Source organism: Myxine glutinosa, chromosome 1, assembly GCF_964187855.1.
Source record: "Myxine glutinosa chromosome 1, kmMyxGlut1.1, whole genome shotgun sequence".
In the NCBI taxonomy this organism is placed as follows: domain Eukaryota; kingdom Metazoa; phylum Chordata; class Myxini; order Myxiniformes; family Myxinidae; genus Myxine; species Myxine glutinosa.
Window position 1 is genome coordinate 113,092,686 of NC_136261.1, and position 25,296 is coordinate 113,117,981.

A 25,296-nucleotide genomic window follows, 5' to 3' on the forward strand; every position below is an offset into this window, starting at 1 on the left:
AATAAAATAAATAAATTTAAAAAAATCAAAAGCGAAAATTGAAAACAAGGAAGTAATGCCCACGTATGATCGAATGAACCCATCGAATGTGAACATAGGAAACAAAGCATTGCAACCGGATATAGTACTGGGGTACAAAAAAAGAAAATAAATAGCACCACAAAGTGGGCGTAACCCCTCAGCCCATGCATGGTGGAAACGAATTTCAAGATGGCTGCTGTGGTGGCCATATTGAAAATCGCAGTGCGCCCATTTTCGAAAGGAACCTTCCTCTACCCAACCCCAACACACACTGCAAACATGGATTTAAGCGGACAAGCCGTTCTGCTCGAAATTGATGGAAACCAATTTCAAGATGGCTACCGTGGCGGCCATATTGAAAGTCACAGCACGCCCATTTTCGAAAGGAACCTTCCTCTACCCAACCCCAACACACACTGCAAAAATGAATTTAATCGGACAAGCCATTCTGCTCGAAATTGACGGAAACCAATTTCAAGATGACTGCTGTGGCGGCCATATTAAAAATCGCAGCGTGCCCATTTTTGAAAGGAACCTTCTTCTACTCAACCCCAACACACACTGCAAAAATGGAATTCATCGGACAAGCCGTTCTGCTCGAAATTGACGGAAACCAAAAATTGACGGACGCCCGGATGGCTGCCATGGCGGCCATATTTAAAATCGCAGCGCGCCCATTTTCGAAAGGAGCCTTCCTCTCCTCAACCCCAACACACACTGCAAAAATGGATTTAATCGGACATGCCGTTCTTGAAATTGACGGAAACCAAAAGTTGACGGACGCCCGGACACCCACCCGGACGACGCCCGTGACGACAATACCCCTTAGCCCAATTTGGGCTGAGGGGTGAAAACGGCATTGTTACCTGAGATTTAAGTTCCCAGCGATTTATGGCTTAAACAACTCAGAAAATGACCAAATACCAGGATCTCACAAATGAAGTCACAATATCTTGGAAGGTGAAGAATGCCGAAATTGTTCCAGTGATTAATTGGAGCAACGGAAATGATAAAAAGAACCTTGCGGGGATCTTAAAATACATCCCTGGGAATGTTACTAGAAACTAACTGCAATTGAAAGCTGGCCTGGTGACACAAGCTTTGTGTATTTTTACATCATGAATATGTTCTTTGTCGAAGAGTCGGTAGCCATTGCTCTGTTGGTAATAACACAGAAGCATCTTTCCAATGGCAGGCGTCCATTAAATAAATCACCATGCCTGCTATGAGTGCTATGGTCAACTGAGGCACTCCAGCAAAGTTCAAAGTCCATTCACTGTCAGCGATGGTCAAGGGCTTGGGTAGCATGCACCCATCTACGATCCTCCACGCCTTGCACCAGCCCACATCGTCGGGATTTTGTAGTACATAAAGCTGCAAGATCTCAGTCCTTTGAACGAACTGAGAATGTTCTCCAACTCTTTTTTTGTGCAGAGGCACATCCCTTTCCCTAAGGTACTTTTCCAAGTATTTTTGGATTCTTTCAGAAGCTTTGTGAACCATTTTAGGTAACAGTCATTGTCTCGCACACACAATATATGGAAACATGCCCAAATCAACATTGCTGCCATAAGGTTATTTGCATGCGTGTCAAGCATTCTGTGGCGGATTACGTCATTTTGAAAGTCCTATATTCTCCGACTTTTTTGACCGCTCATTATTGCCTTTGCTGGTTCCTTATTTTTCTCTCTCTTTTCTTACCACCACTCCCCTCTCCCTGCTGATTCCACCCCTTCCCCGTTTCCTCCCTCTTCCCCATCGTCCCGTCCGCTGCCGCTCTTCTTTCTCTTTTCCCCTCCTCCCCATTCTTTTCTGTCTCGTTCTTTCTTTCTTCCCTATCTCCCCTGCCTTCCCTTTCGTCTCCACCAGGTTAAAGAGTACCGAGGTGCCATTCACTGTGCACTCTGTATTGCTGCAGAGGAGGGTCAAAGTGGTCTGTTTAAAGGACTCACTCCAAGCTTGCTCAAGGCTGCTGTTGCAACTGGGTTAACATTCTCGACATACGAGCTCACTTGTCGATTTATGCGCACAATCAAGGGCAACTGATTTCCTTGCTTCAATCTCTCCTGACCGTAACTCTTAGTTCATAACTCATTTGTGCTTTTTCTACTAAAATAATTTTCCAATGGCTTCCTTGTGATAGGAAGTTTTGTTCTTTTTATTTTATTTTGGCATGCAGGTATATGAGGATAGTAAATGCTCGGTGTCATTCTGAATGAATTGCTTGTGTGGTCATGCTGCTCATATCTTGTTTATACTCGTATAATAGCTTTTTCCATGTATTTCAGACAAAAAGGTTCACTACGTTGGTAACACACCTATGAGGGGTGTTCAAAATGTTCTTCGAACAATCTCGCTCATCCAAGAAACGAGAACTTTGTTTTCAATATATATGCATATAATTAGTAAGAATTTTTTTTCTTCCTAATGTCATGTATTTAAAGATAAATGTTTGCATTTCTTGCATTACTGTGAGTGTCTCATTCCGAAAACTTTTTGAACACCCCACATAACAATGAATTGTGAATCGACTTCGAACCTGATGAACTTCTTTCCCTGTACCTGATGAACAAAGGAAAGGAAGACTAGACCAACTTGATTTCAGAATGGATAAGTCAAATGGACTATATTATTATTTTATGTCTTCAAGAGAAGTTTTATCCATCACATCATCACCATTTCCACTCTCTTTGTCATTGTCTCAAGCCATTTTCTCTGTCATATATATTCCATTGCTGTTTCCAAAGATGTTTTGAATAAGAAGTTGGAGGAGAGTGGGGAGGGGTGGTGTGTGACACGAGTCTCATTTTATACTTTTGGGTGTACAGGTACAGATGCTTTGTGAGATAAGGTGGTGAACTTGGTCACGAAACACAAAATCAAACAAAAAGTCATGGGACAATTTCATTGGCAACGCATAATAAGCCTTTGAATACAGTGGGTCCATGTATTACCTTTTCAAGCCTTCAATTTTCATAAACATCTGTTAGTTCTTCCATGAGCCTCGACTTTGTATACAAATAACTTTTTTTTGTTAGGGATTGCATGTAGGATTAACCATTATCCTTGCGCAGCGCATCTGCCAGGTCTATCAGATTTTCTTTCTTTTTTTGTTATTTCATATTCTGATCACCATGAATAACCATTCTTTGAACAACTTCTTGTGTACAAATGCTCTTCCGTGATATTTTGTCGGATGCAAGTTTCAACAAACCTTACTTGGGCTCTATTGCCTTCCAAATCATTCCTCATCTTGCAGAGTTCCATTTCACGTCTCTCCAAAAGTTTGTTCTCCAAAACAAGCAATCACAGAGTTCTCTTCTCAGTTATTTTTAATTGTCTCTTATTCTATACCTGGAAACAACAACTCAATCAATGATCTGTGTTGGTGTAGCATGGAATCTTTTACCTCGTCATCACGATATTCCCCATGATTAGCCTCGCCTATTGCCAAAGGGACGGGAGGTGGCGTGTGTCTGTGTCAGTCAATGAGCCGATGAGTGGTCCCTCCCCAAGTGGTCTTAAGCAGAGATAAACAATCTTGTCTGATGTAAACAAACATTTTTACATCTGATTTCTCCACAAATTTAGTTTCTACTTTGAATGCACATTATGTCTAAGTTAGACAACAATCGACTGCAATCTATATCATGCGTTCAAATGCAATTTTAAACAACATCACACACGTGCAGCAATAAAATTATTGCATTGTAAATTTTGCATTTAAAATAAAATTCTAAATTGTAAAAAATATTTTGAATCGAATCTCAATTTTGAATCTGTAACGTCAGTTGAGGTCACCTGGACAAAAATAAAAATAAAATGAGAAACACTCTCTAGGGATTGTCCACTCATCCCATGAGCCACACCCGTTCCCGCTGTTTTGTGTTTCAGGCAGTGCTCGAGTGAGTATCGAGCTGTTATCCAACTACAACTGTTTCTCAGGCCTACTGTGTTATTTATACACCCTGGGAGGATCTGTATTGTTAAATGCTTTGTCTTATTAGGAGGAAACCTTAGGAGATGGTTGGGAGGATTTAGTCTAATAAGATGGTGCACTTGCCTTTGTGATGGTGCACTTGCCATCTGTCTGGGCTGGATCGATTTACAACCTGATTATAAATTGTCTGATTGGTGCTTTTCAGACAGAGTGTTACATCACAAGTACCTCGTCCTTTGGAGGTTAAGATGGGGACCTCTGTCTGCCAGCATCGATTTTCGCTGTAGACATTGATGATCCCACGGTATCTTTTGTGGAACAGTATTTGCTAGCACGCTGAATAAATCCCACATACCTGTCCTGCTTAATGTTGGAAAGGCAATGGCAAACCACCCACCATGACCCTGAAAACGAAGCTGCTTCAGCAGCACTGACGTCCTGTCGTCATCAGTGTTTGGTCCATGGACAGTCAGTTAGGAAGTGTAGACTCAAGTTTTGATGATCATTCCTCATTGGAACTCTATTCACTCCTTCCTCTAGCACCTGGTTATCCTGTTTCTTCATATTTGTGCTTATAGGTGCAAATCAGATGCACGTATTAGCAATTCTTCCAATTGGAAAAGGGGTGTCTCATGACCTTTTGTTTTGTTTTATAGGATCATGCTAAAATACCTTTTGAGTGAAGTGTCATGAAAGAGTGAGCAAAGCGTTGTCAATTGCAAAGTACACTTGAGCAAAGCTATTTTATTTAAATATTTATTATTATTATTATTGTTATTCATTTTTCCTGCATTGTCTCCATAACACATGGTTGTAATCTCATTTCTAATAAACTATCTTGTCTTGGTTGAACTGACTGATTCAATTCCAAACTACCATTGACCTAGTTTATGATTGGACAAGCACACTGACACTCAGTTTGAGAAGGTGGCAAGTGGTTCACAAGTCGCCTGTACTGTCTCCTCGCAGTTTAAGTTTGACGTTAAAAGCTCTCAGGGAACCTCTTGAGCAAGGGTTGACTCTAGGTCCATTAGCATGGATAGAGAAATAGTTTGTAATCCACAGTCGGCCATTATGTCATTCTTAAGGATTTGTAGGAGCAACTGTTACGTGCTCCTCCCCAACCCCCTGGTCACGGTGTACCTCCGAGCCCCGAGAGGAGTCACGACAGAAAAATGTGTTATTCTGTATGTCAAAGATCAATGGTGAAGCCACACCAATTGTTACCAACAAACAAATATTGTATTAAGATCACACAAGAATAACAGTACAACAATAATAGTAATCAAAAGTACAATCAATATATATCCTATGATGGTACCATCAGGTTCGTACAATATAACTCACTGTGCTCCAAGTGAGCGAAAAGAAGAAGATTCCCAATGTCTCTAATCCTGGCTTCAAGCCAAAGTTGATTCCGGCTTCAAGCCAAAGTTGATTCCGGCTTCAAGCCAAAGTCGATCCGCTCCAGCGATCGTCAGATCAAAGTCCAATCGAGACCAGAATCCCGTTGGGTTGGCATTTACAGTCCTGCTGCCAAAGCTGCGCAAAGCCGCCCTCAAGGCGACTGGGAAATCCAAAGGCGCCCTCCAGTCAACTGGGAAATCACACCCTCAGGTATGGACGTTTCATGGCTCCAAATCGGCGAACCGCCGATTTACCTTCAAATTCCACGTTGCACACACCCACACCAGATAAACGTCTGAATGCGGTGAAAACGGTTGAAGCGAAGCAAAGACCTTGCGCGATGCGCAAAGCGCGCGGGTCAAAATGGCCGACGGCTTGTACTCGAGACGTAACGGCCCGACTCCTCGGAATCCACCGCCAAACCTGACACGCAGGTTGCTCTGTCACAGCGATAACAACTCTGTCGCAGGAATCCCTTTCCTGGGAAACCCAAAGTTCACCTGTGACTCTTGCTCACCAACGTTCGCTCCAGACCGCAACGCAACTATGCTTCTTCTCCGACTCACTCACTCCGCCTTCCTTTTTTCCTCTTCCTCCTCGTCATCATCCGGTTTCCGGTTTCTTTTAACTCTAACTTTTTCACCTTTTGAAAACAGTTCATAAACAATAAACCTTTTGAAAACAATAATAGTACATGGAATCAAAAATGTTTACAGTGGATGAAAACCACCACAACGAAAGTGACGAATCCGTAACACAACAAAAAGCGAGAATATAGAATTAAACGAGAATGCATCAATGGTTATACCTCTATCCACGGCGGATGTCAACCTCCTATCGTGTTATATCTCAGTCAAAGGTCACATGAAATATCAAAGGTCACATGAAATATCAACGGTCACATGAGAAAGAGAAGAGATAGGTAGAAGAGACTCTTTGAATCAGTTCATCATAATACAAAGATGAACGGATTCAATTTCTGGTTCATCAGATTCTTCCAACTCGAGTTATGGTCTGCAAAATGATTTTCAAAGGGTGCATGCATGACCTTTGACTTATTGAACCAGAAATTGAAACTGTAATTCTACCTGGTCTGGTTAAAATCCATTCAGTGGTTCACAAGTTTTAAATATGATTACCCTGGACAACACAAATTTGCTATTGAGGTAAATGTATGTGTCTTAGATTAATTTGAGTTTGCAGATTTTGAATCTGGAATCAGAATTAAACTAACACGTAAGGAATTTTAGTTACAGAAAAAAATTGAAATCCATTCGGGGATTTTAAGTTATTTTTACCTGCGACAGGTCACAGGTCAACAAGAGCTTTGCCTTCTTGTTGGGGATACATTTTTCGAAATATGCACCCATTGGTCAGACAGCTGCCAGACCGCACCCACATCTGTCCCTTGACTCCACCCACCATATAGAACCGAGATGAAATGGTATGGCCACCATCTTGGTTTTCTGATGGGCCTCTTGAACACTGTAGGCCTCTGCTGATTATACACAGTCCAGGTTTGTTGCGTCAGATTTCCATTGGCTTTGAGTCGGGTGTTATTCATTATGAGAAACCCCGAAAAGTCTAATCATATGTTGTAGCGGTTACCGCTGGATGCACACAATCGCCTTACACCGGCCAGAACACGGCCAGATGCGCCTCTCCCGGGCATGCCCGGACTCACTGTTCCCGGGCACGCCCGAACCTCCCGGGCACGCCCGGTCTCGTCTTTCCCGGGCTCGCCCAGAGCGTCCGGGCATGCCCACTATCGCCTTTCCAGGGCTCGCCCAGAGCGTCCGGGCATGCCCGCTATCGCCTTTCCAGGGCTCGCCCAGAGCGTCCGGGCATGCCCGCTCTCACCTTTCCAGTGCTCGTCCAGAGCGCCCGGGCACGCCCGGCCTCGACTTGCCAGGCCACAGCCAAACACGCCCGGGCAGGTCCAGACTTGCCTTTCCAAGGCTCGCCCTTGACACCCGGGCATGCCCGGTATAGCTTTTGCCGGGCAAACTTCCCGACATAAATGTGTATATATATTGCTGCCCGATAAACGGGCTTTTGTCAGAATACCTGAGCTGTTTTGTTTCAATAAAGCAACTCGGACGAATTCCGTCTTTGGTCGCGTCTCTTCTTTCGACTCGCGTTGGAGCGCAGCTCCTTCACTGGTGACCTACCGACATGGACACGGCAGTGACTCTTAAACTGCCTACCTTCTGGGAGGCTCACGCGGCTGTTTGGTTCGCCCAGGCGGACTCCCAGTTCGCCCTGCGAGGCATCACCGCGGACGACACCCGCTTCCACCACGTTGTGGCAGCGCTCGCTCGGTTCCGCCACCGCGGCCCGCGCCCTGAGCCTCCTCGAGCACCCGCCGGCTGCCGACAAGTATGACGCGCTGAAGACGCTCCTCCTTGACGCTTTCGCCCTCTCACCGGCGGCACGCGCATGGCGCCTGCTCGACCTGCCCGAGCTCGGCGACACGCGCCCGTCCGAGCGCATGGACTATATGCTCTCGTTGCTCGGTGAGCACTCTCCGGATTTTCTGTTCCGCGAGTTGTTCCTTCGCCAGCTGCCTCACCCGGTACGCCTCGCCCTGGCTGGCACGTCGATCACCGATCCCCGTGCCCTCGCCAGGGAAGCCGATAAGATCTCCTCGGCGGGCCAACACATCGGCGCGGCTACCTGGAGCCTGCCGCCGTCCGAGGCGATGCCCACGACGCCCGAGCGCCCTGCGCGGTTGGAGGCCGAACTGCCGGTGAAACTGGCGGCCGCCACGCCGCACCGACCGCTTCCGACACGACGGCCGGGGCCTCCACCTGACCAGGCGTGGTGTTATTACCACGCCAGGTTCGGACACAAGGCTCGGACGTGCCGACCCCCATGCACTTTCGGCAAGTCGGGAAACGGCCGGGCCGGCGTTCATTCCCAGCCATGAGCGCCGGCCACTCGGGCAACTTGCTTTTTATTCGGGACAAAGCGTCCGGGCGGCGTTTCCTTTGTGACACCGGCGCCCAACTGAGCGTCATACCCGCCTCCGAGCAGGACAGGCGGGACGCCGTTTGCGGCCCCTCTTTGGTCGCTGCTAATGGCTCGGCCATACGCACTTTCGGCCCGCGCAACGTCACCCTCTGCTTCGGCAGCCAGCACTTAATGGACGGCGTGCTGCGCGACCTGCCATTTCTTTTCGTCTATCTGGACGACATCCTCGTCGCCAGCACGTCCAGCGCCGAGCACCTCCTCCACCTCCGAACACTGTTCGGTCGCCTCAGCGAGCACGGCTTAATTGTCAACCCGGCCAAGTGCCACTTCGGCACGACGACCGTTGACCTTTTGGGCCACCGCATCACCAAGACCGGGGCCGTGCCGCTGCCGACCAAGGTCGAGGCCATCACCACGTTCCCGCGTCCCCGTTCCATCAAGGCCCTACAAGAGTTCCTCGGCATGGTGAATTTTTATCACCGATTCGTGCCCCGCGCTGCTCAGCTCATGCGGCCCCTTTACGAGGCCCTCCGGGGCAAGCCGGCCAAGCATGACATCGTTTGGTCCGCGGCCATGGACACGGCCTTCGCGAGCGCAAAACGGGCCCTCGCCGACGCAACGCTGCTGGCTCACCCGGTGCTCAACGCGCCCATCGCCCTCACTACGGACGCCTCCAACTACGCGGTGGGCGCCGTCCATGAACAATGGGTGGACGGGGTTTGGCAGCCACTCACTTTTTTTCAGCCGGCAGCTCCGGCCGAACGGGTTAAAATACAGCACGTTCGACCGCGAGCTGCTCGGTCTATTCCTGGCCGTTCGCCATTTCCGACACCTCCTGGAGGGCCGCCCGTTCATGGCTTTCGTCGACCACAAGCCGTTGGTCTACGCAATGGCCAAAGTCACGGAGCCGTGGTCGGCCCGCTAGCAGCGCCACCTCTCCGCCGTGTCGGAATTCACCACGGACATCCGGCACGTCGCCGGCAAAGACAACGCTGTGGCCGACTGTCTTTCTCGGGCCAGCGCGAACGCGGTCCACCTCGGCGTGGACTTCGCGCTCATGGCGGCCGACCAGACCACCGACACCTCGGTGCAGGCCCTCCGGGCGGCGGACACGGGCCTCCGCCTGGCCGACATCCCCTTCGCGGGCACCGTCCTGCTCTGCGACGTCTCCCAGGGCCAGCCTCGCCCCATCGTGCCCGTTTCCTGGCAGCGCCGCATCTTCGCCTCCATCCACGGCCTTTCTCACCCGGGCCGGAAAGCTTCTCAGAAGCTGGTGTCGGCGCGTTTCGTCTGGCACGGCCTTTGACGGAACGTCCGCGACTGGGCCAACGCCTGCACGGCCTGCCAGCGGGCCAAGGTCCACTGCCACACCCAGGCCCCGCTGGCACCTTTCACCGTGCCTGCACGACGTTTCGACCACGTCCACGTGGACCTGGTGGGTCCCCTGCCCCCATCGCGGGGGTTCACCCACCTGCTCACCATGGTGGACAGGACCACCAGGTGGCCAGAGGCCGTGCCCCTCACCTCCACCACCACCGCCGACGTGGCGCAGGCGTTCATCGCCACCTGGGTCGCGCGCTGCGGCGCACCGGCGGACATCTCGTCCGACCGCACCCCACAGTTCACGTCCGAACTTTGGGGCGCGGTCGCCTGCTCATTGGGGGTCACGCTGCACCGCACCACGGCCTACCACCCCCAAGCCAATGGGTTGTGCGAGCGGTTTCACCGCTCCATGAAGGCCGCACTCATGGCCGGCCTTCAGGACGACGGTTGGACCGACCGGCTGCCGTGGGTCCTTTTGGGCCTCCGCACGGCCCCCAAGGAGGACCTCCGGGCGTCCGCCGCCGAGCTCGTTTACGGCCAGCTGCTCCGCGTCCCGGGCGAGTTCGTGCCCGACGCTACCAGTCCCTGGTCCGCCGCACACCAGCGCTCGGACCTCCAGGAGGCCGCCCGCCGATTTGCCCCCGTGCCAACGTCCCGCCACGGTGGCCCCCAGTCCTACGTCCCCCCGGCGCTTCGCACAGCGGAGTACGTCTTTGTGCGTCATGACGCGCACCGGGGGCCACTCCGGCCGCCGTACGACGGGCCCTTCCGGGTCCTGCGACGGGGCGACAAGTCCTTTGTCGTCGACGTGGGCGGCCGGTCGGACCGGATCTCTGTGGACCGCCTCAAACCGGCGCACATGGACGTCGACCGACCACCACGGTTGGCCCTTCCTCCGCGGCGAGGCCGCCCCCCCCGTCCACAGTTCCCCCCGCTCTACCACCCACCACCACGTCGGACTCCTCCCCACGACCCTCCAGGGGTCGCTTCGGCCGGGTCATCCGGACCCCCCTTAAATTGACCCTGCCGGTGCAGGTCGATTCTGGAGGGGCGTGTGTAGCGGTTACCGCTGGATGCACACAATCGCCTTGCACCGGCCAGAACACGGCCAGACGCGCCTCTACCGGGCATGCCCGGACTCACTGTTCCCGGGCACGCCCGAACCTCCCGGGCACGCCCGGTCTCGTCTTTCCCGGGCATGCCCGCTCTCGCCTTTCCAGGGCTCGCCCAGAGCATCCGGGCATGCCCGCTATCGCCTTTCCAGGGCTCGCCCAGAGCGTCCGGGCATGCCCGCTATCGCCTTTCCAGGGCTCGCCCAGAGCGTCCGGGCATGCCCGCTCTCGCCTTTCCAGTGCTCGTCCAGAGCGCCCGGGCACGCCCAGCCTCGACTTGCCAGGCCGCAACTAAACACGCCCGGGCAGGTCCAGACTCGCCTTTCCAAGGCTCGCCCTTGACACCCGGGCATGCCCGGTATAGCTTTTGCCGGGCAAACTTCCCGACATAAATGTGTATATATATTGCTGCCCGATAAACGGGCTTTTGTCAGAATACCTGAGCTGTTTTGTTTCAATAAAGCAACTCGGACGAATTCCGTCTTTGGTCGCGTCACTTCTTTCGACTCGCGTTTGAGCGCAGCTCCTTCAATGTCAAATAATAGTAGTAGCTTTAATCAAGCCTGTCAAAACGGTTACAGTTATGCAAATTAGTAAAAATAATAATAGCGTTACGTAATTTTTGAACTGCCCGTTTTGGGGTTAAACAATCCGTGACCTCGTTCTCATGTAACAGTGTGCAGGGTCAGGGTGACATGGATGAGAGGTCACATTTTTGGATGGATGTTGTGACCACAGCACGGTCATTCTTGTTAATACTGAGTGTACTTCAATATTATCTATCTATAATTCCAGTAATCTCTGTGTGTGTGTCTGTGTGTATGCGACCGCTGTTTCTCGACAACTACCGGTCCGATATACTTGAAACTTGCCAGGTATATTGCTGGGGACCCGAGGATGTGCCTTTTCAAGGTTTCATATTAATCGGACAAGTAGTTACCGAGCTATGGCGATTTCTTTACCAAACTCCGCAAGCCGTTCGCTTTGGACCAAACCATTTCATGTAAATAGAGGGGGGGGGGGGGATTGTCACCGTACTCGCAAGCCGTTCGCTTTGGACCAAACCATTGCATGTAAATAGAGGGGGGGGATTGTCACCGTACTCGCAAGCCGTTCGCTTTGGACCAAACCATTTCATGTAAATAGAGGGGGGGGGGGGGGGATTGTCACCGTACTCGCAAGCCGTTCGCTTTGGACCAAACCATTTCATGTAAATAGAGGGGGGGGATTGTCACCGTACTCGCAAGCCGTTCGCTTTGGCTTTGCGAATGGACCAAACCATTTCATGTAAATAGAGGAGGGGGATATAATTTTAGATATATATATAGAACGGGCATGCCCTAGTAATAATAATAGCGATACCGTGGGAAAATCTACATTTGAAAACATACAAGTTAAATGGAAAAAGTGAGTGTACAAAACATGTCACAAAAGCTATAAGAAAAAAATACTCACTCAGAACTATGCAAAGGTAATGCTGTGGTAAAAGAAACGATTTGTCACTAAAATTAATGTGAAGTTAAAATGTATTGTCACTAAAAACGTTAATATTTTAAATACGTCACGTTCTTATGTCAAATCATGCAAACATGGGAGAGAGGTCGGTCAGATGTGGATTAGTATGAGTTTGGTTTTGAGGCAGTGTATAAACCCTTTTTCATTCTCACAGGGCTGGACTACAGTTAGTTGCCCCACACACAATAATAAACATGTGAAGTTAAAATGATTTGTCACCAAAAAGGTTATTTTTAAAAATACGTCTTATGTTCTCATGTGGAATCGTGCAAATATGGTAGAGAGGTCTTTCTGAGTGGGTTATTGTGAGTTTGGATTTGAGGCGGTGTATAAATATTTTCATTCTCACAGGGCTGGATCACAGAGTTAGATGCCCCACACACAATAATAAACATGTTGTGGCGGACACAAAAGCCCACTGGCGTGGTGACATCATTCCGCGCACCAAGTGGGCGAGGGCCACGCCTGAGGGGTAGGCGTGGCCTGAGGATATACACGGGGGCACGCAGCCCAGAGCGGGCTAGTGTTACAGTGAGCTCCTGAAATAAAGACGCTTATAAGTTACCGCTTGTCAGCTTCCTCCTTGCTCGCAAGCAGCGCGCGTAACGCCGCGCTTTACTGGTGACCCCCTCGACGTTGGATCTGCCGGAGCGATCCTTCCACACGCGACACCATTGCCATGGCCAACTTCATCAAACTTCCCGAATTTTGGGAGGCTCAGGCCGAAGTCTGGTTTGTCCAGGCCGAAGCCCAATTTCAGCTTCGGCGCCTCACCGGCGATGACACGCGCTATTGCCACGTCGTCGCCTCCCTCGGGCCCGGCACGGCCGCTCGAGTTGTGTCCGTCCTTCGCCACCCACCGGACGGCCACAAGTACGAGGCACTCAAGCGGCTACTCCTAGCCACGTTCGGCCTCACGGACGACGCACGGGCCGACCGCCTCCTGGATCTCCCCGAGCTCGGTGACACGCGCCCGTCGGTCCGAATGGACCATATGCTGTCACTGTTGGGTGACGAAGCCCCCGGTTCTCTATTCCGGGCGCTTTTCCGTCGCCAACTTCCAGCGCAGGTTCGCCTCGCGTTGGCCGGGACCGGGCTAACGGAACCCCGAGCATTGGCAGCCGAGGTGGACAAGTACTTCGCCGCTTCGGACACGCGGGCGAGAGTCGGCGTGGCCGTCACGGCCCTCATGGCTGATGCTGCTGATGCTGCTGATCCACAGCATCAGCTTATACAGCATACGCAGCATGCTGATACGCACCTCGTGACCGCCACCACGCCCCGCCCACCGCCGTGGCGAAAACCGCCACCGCGGGGAAACCCGCCAACTCCACCAGCCTGGCGGAGCCAGCCGCGCTCCTCCAGCTCCACCACCTGGTGCTGGTTCCACGCCAAGTTCGGCCACGAAGCTCGGCAGTGTCATCCGCCATGCTCCTTCAACAGGTCGGGAAACGCCCGGGCCGGCGCTCAATAGTGGCGATGAGCGCTGGCCGTTCGAGCAGCCTGCTGTTCATAATGGACACCTTCTCCGGGCGCCGTTACCTGTGCGACATGGGAGCGCAGGTGAGTGTCGTTCCCGCCGGCACGTCAGACAAGCATGCCGCGGGTGGGGGCCCCGTGCTGCTTGCCGCGAACGGGACGCCCATCCGTACGTACGGAAAACGCTGCCTCTCTCTGCGGTTCGGAGGGCAGGTTTTCCGATGGACGTTCGTCACCGCCGACGTGCCCATGGCACTGCTTGGCGCGGACTTCCTGTGCGCTAATGGGCTCCTGGTCGACGTCAAGCGCAGACGTCTTGTCCAGGCCGAGACGTTCAGCTCGCTCGCTTGTGCGTTGCCCAGCTCGTCGAGCAGCTCAACGAGCGGCTTGCCAAGCGGCTTGCCGAACGGTTCGGTTCCGGCCACGTTGGTCTGTACGCTTCCGGCAGCGGACGCATTCACCCCCCTCCTCGCCGGCTTCCCGGCCCTCACGCGGCCCACCTTCTCGGCGGGGGCCGTCAAGCATGGGGTGGCCCATCACATCCCCACCGTCGGGCCACCGGTCTACGCCCGGGCACGCCGCCTCGAGCCGACGAAGCTGGCGGTGGCAAAAACGCCGTTCGCTACCCTGGAGCGACTCGGCATCGTTCGGCGCTCAGAGAGCGCTTGGGCGTCGCCGCTGCACATCGTGCCGAAGCCCGGCGGGGGATGGCGACCGTGCAGGGACTATCGCCGTCTCAATGACGCCACGACTCCCGACCGCTACCCCGTCCCCCACATTCATGACTTTTCCGCCCGTTTGGCGGGCATGTCCTTCTTCTCGAAGGTGGACCTCATACGCGGCTACCATCAGGTCCCCGTCAGGCCGGAGGACGTCCCGAAGACGGCGGTCATCACGCCATTCGGACTCTTCAGGTTCCTGCGAATGCCCTTCGGTCTGAAGAATGCGGCTCAGGCGTTCCAGCGACTGATGGACAGCGTCCTGCGCGACTTGGATTTTGTCTACGTCTACCTGGACGATATCCTCGTCGCCAGCGCGTCCCGTGAAGAGCACCTACGCCACCTCCGCACGCTCTTCGAATGCCTGGGCCAGCATGGCCTGATTGTGAACCCCGCAAAGTGCCGGTTCGGCACCGCCATAATCGATTTTTTGGGGCACCGTGTCACCAGGCACGGAGCCGTCCCCCTGCCGGCCAAGGTGGAGGCGGTGAAGGGGTTTCCGCGCCCCCGCACGATCAGAGGGCTGCAGGAGTTCCTGGGCATGGTGAACTTTTACCATCGGTTCCTGCCCCGTATCGCCCAGCTCCTGCGCCCCCTGCACGAAGCTCTCCAAGGTAAGCCGGGCAAAGGCGACGTTACCTGGACCGAGCAGATGGACACGACGTTCACGGGCGCGAAGCTCGCCTTGGCTAACGCCACCATGCACCCGGCGCCCGATGCACCGATCGCCCTCACCACCGATGCCTCGGACTACGCGGTGGGCGCGGTGCAAGAGCAATGGGTGCGTGGAGCTTGGCAACCGCTGGCGTTCTTTAGCCGGCAGCTTCGCCCGCCCGAATGCCATTACAGTACCTTCGACCGCGAGTTGCTCGGGCTTCACTTGGCGGTCAGGCACTTCCGCCATCTGCTCGAGGGCCGTGCGTTCACGGCCTTCGTCGACCACAACCCGCAGATCTTCGCGATGGGCAAGGTCACCGAGCCGTGGTCGGCCCGGCAGCAGCGTCACCTCTCGGCCGTGTCCGAGTACACGACGGACATCCAGCACGTTGCGGGGAAGGACAACCCGGTGGCGGATTGCCTTTCCCGGGCCGTCGCCCATGCAGTCCACCTCGGCATCGACTATGCCCGGATGGTAGCGGACCAGGCCGCTGACCCCGACGTCCAGGCCTTGCGGACCGCCGTCACGGGCCTCCGCGTCACCGAGGTGCCGTTCGACGGAACGGGCGCGGCCCTCTTGTGCGACGTCTCCCTCGGGCGTCCTCGCCCCATCGTGCCCGCGGACTGGCAGCGCCAGGTGTTTGACGCCATCCACGGCCTGTCCCACCCGGGCGCGAGGGCCTCCCAAAGGCTGATCGCCGACAAGTTCATCTGGCATGGCCTCCGGAAGGCCGTCCGCGGCTGGGCCAGGACGTGCCTCGCATGCCAGCGCGCCAAGGTGCACCGGCACACCCAGGCCCCGTTGGCCCCGTTCATGGTGCCGGAACGCCGGTTTGACCACGTCCACGTGGACCTGGTGGGACCTCTGCCCCCCTCGCGGGGTTTCACCCACATCCTCACCATGGTGGACCGCACCACCCGGTGGCTGGAGGCCGTGCCCTTGGCGTCGACAACGGCAGCCGATGTCGCGCAGGCTTTCATCGCCACCTTGGTCGCCCGGTTCGGCGCCCCCTCAGACATCTCGTCCGACCGCGGCCCCCAGTTCACCTCGGAGCTCTGGGGGGCAGTCGCGCAGGGGCTCGGGGTCCGGCTGCACCGAACCACGGCCTACCACCCCCAGGCTAACGGCCTGTGTGAGCGATTTCACCGCTCATTGAAGGCCGCGCTCCGGGCCACCCTCCGCGACGGTGGCTGGGTTGACAGGCTCCCCTGGGTCCTGCTGGGCCTCCAGACAGCGCCCAAGGAGGACCTGCGCACATCCGCGGCGGAGTTGGTCTTCGGGCAACCGCTGCGGGTGCCGGGCGAGTTCCTCCCCGACTCCACGGCACCATGGTCCGCACAGCAGCGCTCCGCTCTGCAAGAGACCGCCCAGAGGTTCGCCCCGGTGCCAACGGCATGCCACGGGCACCCACCGACGCAAGTCGCCCCGGAGCTTCGCACGGCGGAGTACGTCTTCGTCCGCCACGATGCCCACCGGACACCACTGCGGCCCCCGTACGACGGGCCTTTCCGCGTGCTGGAGACCGGGTCGAAGCACTTCACCCTGGACATCGGCGGTACTCCCGACCGCGTTTCGGTAGACCGCCTCAAGCCGGCCCACCTCGACGTGGACCATCCACCGCCAGTGGCCCGACCCCCACGTCGGGGCCGCCCCCCTGTGGGTGGACCCCCGGCACCGCCCAGCCCCGCCGCCACGCCGCCCCCCGGTCCTGCACCCATCCCTGGGACAGCCAGGGGCATCCCACCTGGCATCCCTGCACCCTGGACGCCGCCGATCGCCAGGGGGCGCTTCGGCCGGGTCATTCGTCTGCCCCGCAAACTGGCCCTCCAGGTGCGCGGGAATTCTGGGGGGGGCGCGTGTGGCGGACACAAAAGCCCACTGGCGTGGTGACATCATTCCGCGCACCAAGTGGGCAAGGGCCACGCCCGAGGGGTAGGCGTGGCCTGAGGATATACACGGGGCGCGCAGCCCAGAGCGGGCTAGTGTTACAGTGAGCTCCTGAAATAAAGACGCTTATAAGTTACCGCTTGTCAGCTTTCTCCTTGCTCGCAAGCAGCGCGCGTAACGCCGCGCTTTAATGTGAAGTTAAAATGATTTGTCACCAAAAAGGTTATTTTTAGCTGCGACGAGCAGCTCTATGAGAGGACGGCGTTGTTGTTGTTGTTGTTGGGGTGCTTTTTTGAATAGCGTATGCACATACACTCGCACGTGCGTTGGTATGAGGTAAGAACATCGCGGACTAAAATCGCGATTTGTTTGAAGAAACCAGAATAAGTTTAGCAACAAATACAACATAGTGCATGCGTATAATAATTTAATGACTGGTCGAATTTGGTAGCGCATATTGCAACGGATATCCTCATGATTCTACATGTCGCAGCTGGTGACCACACTGTGGTCAGTTTTCTCTTGTTTAAATACGTCATGTTCTCATGTGGAATCATGCAAATATGGTGGAGAGGTCTTTCTGACGTGGGTTATTGTGAGTTTGGATTTGAGGTGGTGTATAAATCATTTTTCATTCTCACAGGGCTGGACCACAGAGTTAGATGCCTCACACACAATAATAAACATGTGAAGTTTAAATGATTTGTCACCAAAAAGGTTATTTTTAAAATAAGTCTTATGTTCTCATGTGGAATCATGCAAATATGGTAGAGAGATCTTTCTGACAAATATGGTAGTGTAGCGGTTGCCGCTGAGCATACACAATCGCCTTACACCTGCCGAAGACGCAACCAGGGAGCGATCACTGTACCGGGCTCGCCCAGGCCGCCCGGACATGCCCAGACGCGCCTTTCCCGGGCATGCCCGGCCTCGCCTTTCCCGGGCTCGCCCAGGCCGCCCGGGCACGCCCGGTCTCGCCTTTCCCGGGCATGCCCAGACACGCCTTTCCCGGGCTCGCCCAGGCCGCCCGGGCACGCCCGGTCTCGCCTTTCCCAGGCATGTCCAGACTCGCCTTTCCCGGGCTCACCCAGGCCGCCCGGGGACGCCCAGTCTCGCCCAGACTCGTCTTTCCCGGGCTCGACCAGGCCGCCCGGGCACGCGCGGTCTCGCCTTTCCCGGGCATGTCCAGACTCGCCTTTCCCGGGCTCGCCCAGGCCGCCCGGGCACGCCCAGTCTCGCCTTTCCCGGGCAAACACTCCGGCATGACGTGTTTGATTGCATATATATATTGCTGCCCGATAAACGGGCTTTTCAGAGTACCCGAGTTTTGGTTTTGCTCGATAAAGAAACTCGGACGAATTCCCGTCTTTTGTCGCGTCAATCCTTTCGACTCGCGTAGGAGCACAGCTCCTCCACTGGTGACTCCCGACATGGACACGGCAGTTGCCCTTAAACTGCCTACCTTCTGGGAAGCTCACGCGGTGGTTTTGTTCACCCAGGCGGACTCCCAGTTTGCCCTGCGAGGCATTACCGCCGACGAGACCCGCTTCCACCATGTGGTAGCGGCACTCGGCTCCGCCACCGCGGCCCGTGCCCTGAGCCTCCTCCAGCACCCGCCAGCCGCTGACAAGTATGGCGCGATCAAGACGCTCCTCCTCGACGCATTCGCCCTTAAACCGGCAGAACACGCACGACGCCTGCTCGACCTGCCCGAGCTCGGCGACACGCGCCCGTCCGAGCGAATGGACTACATGCTCTCGCTGCTCGGTGAGCACTCCCTGGATTTTCTTTTCCGAGAGCTGTTCCTCCGCCAGCTGCCTAGCCAGGTACGCTTTGCCCTCGCAGGCACGCAGATCACGGATCCCCGCGCCCTCGCCAGGGAAGCCGACAAGATCTCCTCGGCAGGCCAGCACATCGGGGCGGCTACCTGGAGCCCGCCGCCGTCCGAGGTGACGCCCATGGCGCCCGAGCGCCCGGTGCGGTTGGAGGCCGAACTGTCGGTGCGACCGCCACGCCACGCCGACCGCTTCCAACAGGACGGCCAGGGCCTCCACCTGACCAGGCATGGTGTTATTACCATGCCAGGTTCGGACACAAGGCTCGGACATGCCGACCCCCGTGCACTTTCGGCAAGTCGGGAAACGGCCGGGCCGGCGTTCATTACCAGCCATGAGCGCTGGCCACTTGGGCAACTTGCTTTTCATCAAGGACAAAGCGTCCGGGCGGCGTTTCCTTTGTGACACCGGTGCCCAACTGAGCGTCATACCCGCCTCCGAGCAGGACAGGCAGACCGCCGTTTGCGGCCCCTCCTTGGTCGCTGCCAACGGATCGGCCATCCGCACCTTCGGCCCGTGCAACGTCACCCTCTGCTTCGGCAGCCAGCGCTTTAATTGGACCCTTGTGACGGCGAGCGTGCCCATGGCTTTGCTAGGCGCCGACTTCCTCTGCGCGCACGGGCTGCTGGTCGACGTGAAACGGCGTCGCCTTGTCAACGCCGAGACTTTCAGCTCCCTGGCATGAACGATGAGCAGCTCCGCGCCGACCGAACTAGCATGCGCCTTCCCGGCGGCGAACGAGTTCGCTCGCCTGCTCGCAGAGTTCCCGGCCCTCACGCGGCCGACGTTTTCGGCCGTCGCAGTGAGACATGGTATTGAGCACCACATACCAACTACGGGCCCACCGGTCTACGCCAAAGCCCGCTGCCTCGACCCGGCCAAGCTCGCCGTGGTAAAGGCCGAGTTTGACGCGTTGGAGCACCTCGGCATCGTGCGGTGCTCCGATAGCGCGTGGGCCTCGCCACTGCACATCGTGCCGAAGCCGGAGGGCGGCTGGCGCCCATGTGGCGACTACCGCCGCCTCAACGACGTTACCACCCCCGACAGGTATCCGGTCCCGCACATCCAGGACTTTTCCGCCCGTTTGGCAGGGCGGGTCATTTTCTCGAAAATTGACTTAATACGGGGATACCACCAGGTACCTGTCAGGCCGGCCGACGTCTCAAAAACGGCCGTCATCACGCCGTTCGGCCTGTTCCAATTCCTGAGGATGCCGTTTGGCCTCAAGAACGCGGCCCAGGCGTTCCAGCGCTTGATGGACGGCGTGATGTGCGACCTGCCATTCCTCTTCGTCTACCTGGACGACGTCCTCATCGCCAGCACGTCCCGGGCCGAGCATCTCCTCCACCTCCGAACACTGTCCGGGCGCCTCAGCGAGCATGGCTTAATCGTCACCCCGGCCAAATGCCACTTCAGCACGACGGCCGTTGACTTTTTGGGCCACCACACCACATCACCAGGAACGGGGCCGTGCCGCTGCCAACCAAGGTCGAGGCCATCACTGAGTTCCCGCGTCCCCGCTCCATCAAGGCCCTGCAGGAGTTCCTCGGCATGGTGAATTTCTACCACCGTTTCGTGCCCCGCGCTGCTCAGCTCATACGGCCCCTTTACGAAGCCCTCCGGGGCAAGCCGGCCAAGCATGACGTCGTCTGGTCCGCAGCCATGGACGTGGCATTCACAGGCGCAAAGCTGGCCCTCGCCGACGCAATGCTGCTTGCTCACCCGGTGCTCGACGCTCCCATCGCCCTCACTATGGACGCCTCCGACTACGCGGTGGGCGCCGTTCATGAACAATGGGTGAACGGGGTGTGGCAGCCGCTCGCTTTTTTTAGCCGGCAACTCCGGCCGAACGAGCTAAAATATAGCACATTTGACCGCGAGCTCCTCAGTCTATACCTGGCCGTTCGCCATTTCCGCCACCTCCTGGAGGGCCGCTGTTCACGGCTTTCGTCGACCACAAGCCGTTGGTTTACGCGATGGCCAAAGTCAAGGAGCCGTGGTCGGCCCGCCAGCAGCGCCACCTCTCCGCCGGGTCGGAGTTTACCACGGACATCCGGCACGTCACCGGAAAAGACAACGCCGTGGCCGACTGTCTTTCCGGCGTGGACTTCGCGCTTATGGCGGCCGACCAGACCACCAACACCACGGTGAAAGCCCTCCGCGTGGCGGACACGGGCCTCCGCCTGGCCGACGTCCCCTTCGCGGACACTGTCCTGCTCTGCGACGTCTCCCAAGGCCAGCCTCGCCCCGTCGTGCCCGTTACCTGGCAGCGCCGCATTTTCGCCTCCCTCCACGACCTTTCCCACCCGGGCCGGAAAGCTTCCCAGAAGCTGGTGTCGGCGCATTTCGTCTGGCACGGACTTTGACGGGACGTCCGCGATTAGGCCAATGCCTGCACGGCCTGCCAGCGGGCCAAGGTCCACCTCCACACCCAGGCCCCGCTGGCACCTTTCACCGTGCCCGAACGGCATTTCGACCACGTCAACGTGGACCTGGTGGGCCCCCTTCCCCCATCACGAGGTTTCACACACCTGCTCACCATGGTGGACAGGACCACCAGGTGGCCGGAGGCCGTTCCCCTCGTTTCCACCACCACCGCCGACTTGGCGCAGGCTTTCATCGCCACCTGGGTCGCCCGTTTTGGCGCACCGGCGGACATCTCTTCGGACCGCGGTCCGCAGTTCACCTCTGAGCTGTGGGGCGCGGTCGCCCGCAACCTGGGGGTCAAGCTTCACCGTACCACGGCCTACCACCCCCAAGCCAATGGGTTGTGCGAGCGTTTTCACCGCTCCATGAAGGCCGCGCTCATGGTTGGCCTTCAGGACAGTGGTTGGGCCGACCGGCTGCCGTGGGTCCTTTTGGGCCTCCGCACGGCCCCCAAGGAGGACCTCCAGGCATCCACCGCCGAGCTCGTTTACGGCCAGCCGCTACGCGTCCCGGGCGAGTTCGTGCCCGACGCTACCAGTCCCTGGTCCGCAGCTCGCCAGCGCTCGGACCTCCAGGAGGCCCCCCGACGGTTTGCCCCCGTGCCAACGTCCCGCCACGGTGGCCCCCAGTCCTACGTCCCCCCAGCGCTTCGCACAGCGGAGTACGTTTTTGTGCGTCATGACGCACACCGGGGGCCACTCCGGCCGCCGTACGACGGGCCCTTCCAGGTCTTGCGACGGGACGACAAGTCTTTCATCGTCGACGTCGGCGGCAGGTCGGTCCGGATTTCGGTGGACCGCCTCAAGCCGGCGCACGTGGACGTCGACCAACCACCACGGTTGGCCCTTCCTCCGCGGCGAGGCCGCCCCCCGTCCACGGTTCCCCCCGCTCGACCACCCACCACCACACTGGACCACCCCCCCCCCCACGACCCTCCAGGGGTCGCTTCGGCCGGGTCATCAGGACCCCCCTTAAATTGACCCTGCCGGTGCAAGCCAATTCTGGGGGGGGGGGGGGGGCGCGTGTAGCGGTTGCCGCTGAGCATACACAATCGCCTTACACCTGCCGAAGATGCAACCAGGGAGCGATCACTGTACCGGGCTCGCCCAGGCCGCCCGGACATGCCCAGACGCGCCTTTCCAGGGCATGCCCGGACTCGCCTTTCCCGGGCTCGCCCAGGCCGCCTGGGCACGCCCAGTCTCGCCTTTCCCGGGCATGTCCAGACTCGCCTTTCCCGGGCTCGCCCAGGCCACCCGGGGACGCCCAGTCTCGCCTTTCCCGGGCATGCCCAGACTCGCCTTTCCCGGGCTCGCCCAGGCCGCCCGGGCACGCCCGGTCTCGCCTTTCCCCGGGCATGTCCAGACTCGCCTTTTCCAGGCTCGCCCGGGCACGCCCAGTCTCGCCTTTCCCGGGCAAACGCTCCGGCATGACGTGTTTGATTGCATATATATATTGCTGCCTGATAAACGGGCTTTTCAGAGTACCCGAGTTTTGGTTTTGCTCAATAAAGAAACTCGGACGAATTCCCGTCTTTTGTGGCGTCAATCCTTTCGAGCCCGCGTATATATCCCGAGGCCACGCCTCACCCTCGGGCGTGGCCGGTCGGCCGAAAGGCGGGGCATGTATTCCAGTTCAACCCTGAGCCTCATGACTCCTTTGCTCCGGGCGTGGCCCGAGCCTTGCATCCACGCCCGGTCGCTCGCGTCACCCACTGGTGTGTGGAATTATGATCTGCTGGCATTGTGTCCGCCACACGCGTCCCCCCAGAATACCCACGCACCTGAAGGGTGGCTGATGGTGGCATCTGGCGATGCGTGCAGGGCTGGGGGGTGGCGGGACAGAGGGGGTGGGGGGTGCCGGGGGTCCGCCTGCCGGGGGACGGCCTCGACGCGGAGGCAGAGCTGCTTGCGGGGGGTGGTCCAGGTCGAGGTGGGCCGGCTTGAGGCGGTCCACAGAGATGCGATCTGGAGTACCGCCGATGTCCACGGTGAAGTGCTTGTCCGCGGTCTCCAGCCCGCTGAAGGGCCCGTCGTACGGGGGCCGCAGCGGTGCTCGGTGGGCGTCGTGCCGGACAAAAACGTACTCCGCCGTGCAAAGCTCCGGGGCGACGTGTGAGGACGGGCAACCGTGGTGTGCCGTTGGCACCGGGGCGAACGTCCTGGCGGTCTCCTGAAGGGTGGAGCGCTGTTGCGTCGCGGACCAAGGTGCCGTGGAGTCGGGGATGAATTCGCCCGGTACCCGCAGCGGTTGTCCGAAAACCAGCTCCGCCGAGGACGCGCGCAGGTCGTCTTTGGGCACCGTCCTGAGGCCCAGCAGGACCCAGGGGAGCCTGTCGGCCCAGCTGCTGTTGCGGAGGCTGGCCCGGAGCGCGGCCTTCATCGAGCGATGGAAGCGCTCGCACAGGCCGTTGGCCTGGGGGTGGTAGGCCGTGGTGTGGTGCAGCTTGACGCCGAGCCCTTGCGCCACCGCTCCCCAGAGCTCCGAGGTGAACTGGGGGCTGTGGTCGGACGAGATGTCCGAAGGGGCGCCGAACCGGCAACCCAAGTGGCGATGAAAGCTTGCGCGACGTCAGCTGCAGCCGTCGCCGCCAATTGCACGGCCTCCGGCCACCGGGTGGTGCGGTCCACCATGGTGAGGAGGTGGGTGAAATCTCGCGAGGGGGGCAGAGGTCCCACCAAGGCGATGTGCACATGGTCGAACCGACATTCAGGCACCATAAACGGGGCCAACGGGGCCTGGTTGTTGCGGTGGACATTTGCGCGCTGGCACGCGAGGCACGTTCTGACCCAGTCGCGGACGTTCTTCCGGAGGCCATGTCAGACGAACTTTGCCGCGACATGCTTCTGGGAGGCCTTCATGCCCGGGTGGGACAGGCCATGGATGGCGTCAAAAACCGGGCGCTGCCAGCCAGCGGGCACGATGGGGCGAGGCCGGCCGAGGGAGACGTAGCACAAGAGGGCAGTGCGCCGAACGTCGAACGGTACCTCGGTGACGCGGAGGCCCGTGACGGCGGTCCGAAAGGCCTGGACGTCGGGGTCGGCGGTCTGGTCCGCCACCATCTGGGCATAGTCGATCCCGAGGTGGACCGTTTGTGCGACGGACCGGGAAAGACAATCCGCCAATGGGTTGTCCTTACCCGCGACGTGTTGGATGTCCGTCATGTATTCGGACACGGCAGAGAGGTGACGCTGCTGCCGGGCCGACCACGGCTCGGCGACCTTGGCCATTGCGAACACAAGGGGCTTGTGATCGACGAAGGCCGTGAACGGGCGGCCCTTGAGAAGATGGCGGAAGTGTTGGACCGCCAGGTGGAGCCCGAGAAGTTCGCGGTCGAAGGTGCTGTACCGGCGTTCGTGCGGGCGGAGCTGCCGGCTAAAAAACGCCAGCGGCTGCCAAGCTCCATTCACCCACTGCTCGTGCACCGCACCCACCGCGTAGTCCGACGCGTCGGTGGTGAGGGCGATCGGTGCATCGGGCGCCGGGTGCACCAGCATGGTGCCGTTGGCCAAGGCCAGCTTCGCGCCTGCAAACGCAGCGTCCATCTGCTCCGTCCAGGCGATATCACCTTTGCCGGCTTCCCCCGGAGGACCTCGTGCAGGGGGCGCAGGAGCTGGGCGACACGGGGCACGAAGAGGTGATAAAAATTCACCATGCTCAGGAATTCCTGGAGCCCCTTGATCGTGCGGGGGCATGGGAAACTCCTGACCGCCTCCACCTTGGCCGGTAGAGGGATGGCCCCGTGCCTGGTGATGCTGTGCCCCAGGAGGTCGATAGCAGTGACGCCGAACCGGCACTTCGCGGGGTTGATTATCAGGCCATGCTGGCCCAGGCATTCGAAGAGCGTGTGGAGATGGAGCAGGTGCTCCTCCCGGGACGCGCTCGGGACTAGGATGTCGTCCAGGTAGACATAGACGAAGGACAAGTCGCGCAAGACGCTGTCCATGAGCCGCTGGAACGCCTGGGCCGCATTTTTCAACCCAAAAGGCATCCGCAAGAACTC

The 25,296-nt window shown here is 57.4% G+C and overlaps 1 protein-coding gene across 2 annotated transcripts in view; it reads left to right on the forward strand.

The window, feature by feature from the left end:
- The window catches only part of SLC25A19 (solute carrier family 25 member 19), a 44,125-nt gene extending 39,312 nt beyond the window's left edge, over positions 1-4,813 (forward strand). For both annotated transcript variants that reach the window (XR_010981735.2, XM_068099153.2), the window contains one exon: positions 1,891-4,813. Coding sequence is in view for 1 of the 2 variants with exons in the window: in XM_068099153.2 (XP_067955254.2) it covers positions 1,891-2,067 (177 nt within the window). In the remaining variant the exon portion in view is untranslated. The remainder of the gene's footprint in view (positions 1-1,890) is intronic.
- The last annotated feature ends 20,483 nt before the right edge of the window (positions 4,814-25,296 follow it).